This window comes from Bison bison, unplaced genomic scaffold (assembly GCF_000754665.1).
Source record: "Bison bison bison isolate TAMUID 2011002044 unplaced genomic scaffold, Bison_UMD1.0 scf7180017847197, whole genome shotgun sequence".
NCBI lineage: Eukaryota > Metazoa > Chordata > Mammalia > Artiodactyla > Bovidae > Bison > Bison bison.
The window spans coordinates 8,855-15,112 of record NW_011477770.1 but is presented as its reverse complement, the minus strand read 5'-3'; the positions used below and the strand labels follow the sequence as shown (position 1 = coordinate 15,112).

At 54.6% G+C, this 6,258-nt stretch overlaps 1 protein-coding gene across 1 annotated transcript in view; it reads right to left on the bottom strand.

Moving 5' to 3' along the window:
- Positions 1-6: 6 nt before the first annotated feature.
- LOC104990138 (selenoprotein O) overlaps positions 7-6,258 on the bottom strand; it is a gene marked incomplete at its 5' end in the record, with an annotated part of 8,850 nt that continues 2,598 nt past the window's right edge. Inside the window, 5 exons of the mRNA XM_010842102.1 lie at positions 7-377; positions 473-629; positions 708-893; positions 1,508-1,658; positions 5,719-6,217. Coding sequence (XP_010840404.1) covers positions 204-377; positions 473-629; positions 708-893; positions 1,508-1,658; positions 5,719-6,217 — 1,167 coding nt within the window. The remainder of the gene's footprint in view (positions 378-472; positions 630-707; positions 894-1,507; positions 1,659-5,718; positions 6,218-6,258) is intronic.

Below are 6,258 nucleotides of genomic sequence, written 5' to 3'. Positions count from 1 at the left end.
GGCTGCGCTGTGCGGGTGTGGGGCATCGGTCGTGGGGAGCAGAGGCTGGGGCAGGGGTGGCGAGTCAGCGTCGGGCGGAGACGGGTCAGGTCCTGACTGGACATCCCCGCCGTCACGGAGAGACGGGAGTGGGGGCCGCCTCGTGGACTCAAGGGCTTGGCCCTGGGGTCTCCTGCGCGGAGTCCCCAGGGCAGTTACGAGGATCACGTCACGCACAGCTCCGCCGCCCAGAGCGGGGGCTTGCTGCTGTAGGAGCGCCGCCGGCCGGCCGCCCCGCCGGTCTCCTCGGCCGCCTCACTGGCCTCCGCGGGCTCGGCAGCCTCCGCTTCCGCCTCCCCGCCGTAAGGGGTCTCCAGCAGCTTCAGCACCCGCCGCACCTGCAGGGGGGTGGAGAGCGAGGGCGGCTGTTGGGGACCGGCCTCCTCCGCAGCCGATGAAGGTCGGGGAGCGGGGGGCGGCAGACAGCGCTTGCCTCCGAGAAGTCGCCGCTCTCAGCAGCTTCTATGGCGCCCTGTGCAATGTAGTTCCTCAGCACGTACTTGGGGTTGTTGGCGCGCATGACACGTGTGCGCTCGGCCTGCCAGGTGGCCGCGTCGCTGCTGGCCTCCCGGTCCTTCTCCAGCCGGGCCCTGCAAACCACTGGGCGTCAGCCGCGCAGCCCGGCCCGCACTGGGATTGGGGTGGGGGAAGGGGAGGGCAGGGGTCACCTGTAGTTGTGGAGCCACGCGGCCCAGCGGCTCCTGTTCTTGCCGTGCAGCTCGGCCTCGCTCAGCTGCTCCAGCCGCGACTGCTGCTCCACGCGCTCCAGCTCCCGAGCCAGGCTCGCCCGCGTGCCGATGAGCGCCAGGAGCTGCGGGTTTGACTGCGCCAGCATGAGCATCATGGACAGCTGCCTGCGCGGAGCGGGCGTGTGAGGGGCCCCAGGCCGGCCTTCCCGGCCTGCCACACTGCTGTGTTCGGCCCCCCCAGGGCGGAGCCCGGGTCCGGTGGGCGGGGCAGATGGGGGAACATGACCAGCACCCCCTGCACATGACCGGCCCGTCTCCTGCTGTTGACTCCGCCCATGGAGACCGCAGAGCTGGATCCTCCAGCTGGGGAGGGCGGCAGGGCAGCCCCTGACACCCCCTTCTCAGTCACCCTGGCTCTGTGCTCAGCAGGTCCTGCCAGCTCAGCCTCCCCGCACCGCTGCACTAGATTCCTGCTGGCCCCAAACTTGTTGATGGGTTGAGTGTGGGCCCCACCCCAGGACAACAGGTGTAGAAAGCCTGAGTGGCTGGAGATGGCGGGCCACACCCAGGCTGTTCCTGGGGGGCCTCCCTGGAGCAGAAGCCACCGTGCCCCACCCTGTGCCTCCTGGCCCCCCATTCCAGTGTCAGCATTGCGTCCCTTCCTCTGACTGGCGGGCCTCAGGGCTACACAGCCAGGGTCTGACCACCCATGGTTTCATTCTAAATAGTCCTCCCTTTTCTGGAAACAAATTCCTGGGAAGCAAGACCCAAGCACCCACCGGGGATCCATCTGAGGTCGGAAGGCGAGCCTCAGCTCCTCCAGGGAGGCGCACTGTGCAGTCAGCGCAGCCAGGAACCCATCTAGGTCTGGGGACTCCGGCGCAGTTGGGAAGGAGTTCAGCAGGTAGAAGGAGTTTGTGAAGTCAGCCCCTGGAACACAGAGCTGCTCAGGGCACCGCCCTGTCGCCAGACAACCACACGTGTTCATCCAGCATGTGTGTGGAGCCCTGCTGGGCGTCAGGCCAGGGGTTCCTGACGCCCCCACCCCCAGCCTGTTCTCAGTGCCGCCAACTTGGTCCCCACTCTGAACCTGACAAGTCACGCTGTCTCCCAAGGCCTCCAAGGCCAGTCTCTTCATTGGTGACCTGAACAAACAGTCCAGGCGCTGAGGCCGGCCCTGGCCCCCATCGTGGTCAGCGCCTTCAGCACTGCACGCTCTGGGAGCTGCAAGGTTGAGACAGCAGAGGACCTGAGAACAGGCGTGTCGTGTGGTGTCCTTGGCCTGGCTGGCTAAACCAGTGTCACCATAACCCCTAAGGAAACGGCCAAAACCAGAGGAGGAGTGGGGAATCAGAATGGTGTACACAAAACCCACCGAAACACGAGCGTGGTGACAGAAATTGAGGGACAAAAATGGTGTAAGACAAAACAACGAAGCAGTACAAATTCTTCCTTATCTGCAGGTACTTATAAAGTAAGTGGACGAGGGAGCTCCCTGGTCCCGTGGTTAGCAATGCGCTTTTACTGTCAAGGGCGTGGGTCAGCCCCTGGATGGGGAACTAAGATCTTGAGAGGACGCCCCCCCCCGGCCAAAGTAAACGGATTAATGTCACTATTCAAAGAGCAAAGACCAGCAGGATGGATACAAAACACGATCGGATGACAGTAAGACACTGAAGACACTTCAGCTGAAGGTGAAAAGATGGAAAAAATATAGCACACAAATAGTAACCTACAGAATTGGGTGGCTGTGCTGCCATCAGGAAAGTAGACTTTATGTGAGCACTTGACAAGGAGGAGTGTTAGCTATGGGTGAGTCAGTTCAGCAAGAAGATAAAACAATCAAACAAGAGCCCCCAACACACAAAGCAAACACTCGTAAGACTGAAGGGCAAACACACGTTTTGGCTGTGCTGGTCATCCCTGTAGTTTGCGGGGCTTCTCTAGTTGCGCAAGGGCTTAGTTGTCCTGCGGCAGGTGAGATCTTAGTTTCCCGACAAACGATCAAACCCATGACCCCTGCATTGGAAGGCAGATTCTTAACCACTGGACCACCGGGGAAGTCCCTGAATACATGTTAACAATGTATCCAATGAACAACAACAAAAAACAACTGAAGGGCAGAGTCGAGCAGTTTTGTAGGAGATGGGATATCAGCACCTGACCCCTGGACAGAAGGTCAACAAGGAAACAGTGAACACCAAACACAGCTCTCCACCCAAGCTCTCAGCTGCATGTTCTCCAGGCCATAAAATTAGTACCCTGAGAATACTGGTGTATTCTGCAGCCACAATGGAAAGAAGCTAGAAGTCACAAATGGAAGGAAAATCAGAGGGTGAGATGGTTGGATGGCACCATCGACTCAACGGACCTGAGTTTGAGCAAACTGGGACAGGGAAGCCTGGCTTGCTGCAGTCCATGGGGTTGCAAAAAGTCAGACACAATTTAGCAACTGGATAACAGTGTTAAAATTAATCAACTACTGGGTCTAAAAAGAAATCACAAGAGAAATGAGAAAACACTTGGAGGTATGAACCAAAAGCAGCAGAGCTCAGAGGGAAGTTTATAGGTACGTATGTCTGAACTGAAAGAACAGCGCGCTCATCACCAGAAAAAAACGTAACTGTATGTGCTGGTGGTCTCGTGTTGCACGTGTCACACAGTCATGTTGCACACCTGAGGCTTGTAAGATGCTACACATTAGCTACTTCTCAGTAAAAGCACTTCAAATCAGTAACCTCATCTTATACCTAAAGAACTAAGAAAAGAACAAGACCAAACTTACCAGAAAGAAGATGAAAGCAGAGATAAACAGAGAATAAAAGAGAATGAGACCAAAATTGGTTCTTCAGAAAGATCAGTAAAACTGATGAAATTTTAGCTAAACCAATAAAGAAAAAAATTGACTTTACTGACTACACCAAAACCTCTGACTGTGTGGATCACAATAAATTGGAAAATTCTTAAAGAGATGGGAATACCAGACCACCTGACTTGCTTCCTGAGAAATCTATATGCAGGTCAAGAAGCAACAGTTAGCACTGGACATGGAACAACAAAGTGGTTCCAAATTGGCAAAGGAGTGTATCAAGGCTGTATATTGTTGCCCTGTTTATTTAACTTCTGTACAGAGTACATCATGAGAAACGCTGGACTGGATGAAGCACAAGCTAGAATCAAGACTGGCAGGAGAAGTATCAATAACCTCAGATATGCCGATGACACCACCCTTATGGCAGAAAGTGAAGAGGAACTAAAAAGCCTCTTGATGAGAGTGAAAGTGGAGAGTGAAAAAGTTGGCTTAACACTCAACATTCAAAAAGCTAAGATCATGGCATCTGGTCCCATCACTTCATGGCAAATAGATGGGGAAACAATGGAAACAGTGAGATACTTCATTTTGGGGGGCTCTGGAATCACTGCAGATGGTGACTGCAGCCATGAAATTAAAACGCTTGCTCCTGGGAACAAAAGCTATGACCAAGCTAGACAGCATATTAAAAAGCAGAGATATTACTTTGCCAACAAAGGTCCGTCTAGTCAAAGCTATGGTTTTTGCAGTAGTCGTGTATGGATGTGAGAGTTGGACCATAAAGAAGGCTGACTGCTGAAGAATTGATGCTTTTGAACTGAGGTGTTGGAGAAGACTCTTGAGACTCCCTTAAACTGCAAGGAGATCCTAAAGGAAATCAGTCCTGAATATTCATTGAAAGGACTGATGCTGAAGCTGAAACTCCAATACTTTGGCCACCTGATGTGAAGAACTGACTCATCTGAAAAGACCCTGATGCTGGGAAAGGCTGAAGGCAGGAGGAGAAGGGGACGACAGAGGATGAGATGGTTGGATGGCATCACTGACTCAATGGTCATGAATTTGAGCAAGCTTCGAGAGTTGGTGATGGACAGGGAGGCCTGGGGTGCTGCAGTCCATGGGGTCGCAAAGAGTCAGACATGACTGAGCGACTGAACTGACTAACTGAAAACAATAAAGAAAAAAAGTAACAGCAACGATATCATTACTGATTAGACAGAAATAAAAGACTAAGAGGACACTATGAATAATAATCCAGATAACTTAGATGACAGATTCCTAAAAACATAAATTACCAAAACTGACTCAGGAAGAAAAAGAAAATCTCAATAGTCCCATAGCAAGTAAAGAGATTGTAAACTTCCTGACATATGAAAAGTCAGGACCAGAGGGCTTCATGGTGAATTCCACCAAACATTTAAAGAAGAGTTAACACCAATCCTTAGACTCTTCTAAAAAATAGGAGGAAACATTTTCTAACTCATCTCATGAAACCAGCACTGTCTTGATACCAAAGCCGAACAAGGGTACCAGGAGAAAAGACAGTCACAGATCAGCATCCCTCGTAAGCACAGGCAGAGAAACCATGAGAAAAGACAGTCACAGAGCAGCATCCCTCGTAAGCACAGGCAGAGAAACCTCAGCAAAACCCTAGAAGGACCACGTATGTAGGATTCACCCCAGCATGCAAGGGCGCCTGTGTGTCCCCTCCCAGCTTCACACCTGGAGACCCAAACCTCAGGGGGATGGTGTTTGGAGACGGGGCCTTTGGGAGGTAGGTAGGAGGGTGCAACCCTGCTAGGGGCTCTGTGTTCCTGCTCCCACTTTGCCCTGTGAGGACGCAACCAGCAGATGGCGTCCCGAGGCTGGATGTCCAGCCACGAGGCTGTGAGAAGCAGCACACCTGACTGACGCACGGTGTGAAAGCACGCAGCAGCGGATAGAAGGGGGTGTGCTCTACCGAGAGGAGTCAACGTGTGAACTGGCCGGTGGCTCATGGCACACTCGTGCAAAGGATGCTTTCCCCAAGGGCGCCCGGCCAGCCACTTGTGCTGGGCAGCACTGGGCCTCCAAGCCGGATCAGCCAGGAAGTCACACACACCCTGCAAAGGCAGTCCCAAAAGATGGGAGACGGGGACCCAGCCAGCCACGGCCCATGAGCAGCCCGCCCCCACTCACCGGTCAGGTGCATGGTCTCCAGGAGCTGGGCCACCAGGGCGCCATCGCCCTCCTGCTCGGTCTGCACGAGGCCCAGCTTCCGGCGCATCTTCTGCAGGTAGTGCCGGCCGAACTCGGCGTCGAACTCCTCTGCCAGGATGGCCTCGGCCAGCTCGAGGGGCAGCGCGGGGTCCAGGGCCTCGGCCAGCTTCTGCAGGTTCCACTTGCACACCTCGGGCTGCTTGCTGTACGAGTAGCGCCCGGCGGTGTCGGAGGCGTTGCACACGTGATCGGGGTCATACCTGCCGGACAGGCAAGAGTGGGTGGTGCCTAAAGGGACCCACCGAGGGACCCGGGTGGACACCGCAGTCCTGCCCTGTCCCACGGGGCCCTGCAGCCTCACCTGCCCCTTCAGCCCACTTTCTACCCAAGAGTGGACAGTGCTGGTCAAATGCTTCTGTGCTAAAGCCCTCTGGGGGATTCCTGCTCTGGGAATGGCTAGCTGACCAGGCCTTGCTGAGAATCAAACACTGAACAAAACCTTCACGAAAGCAGCCATGC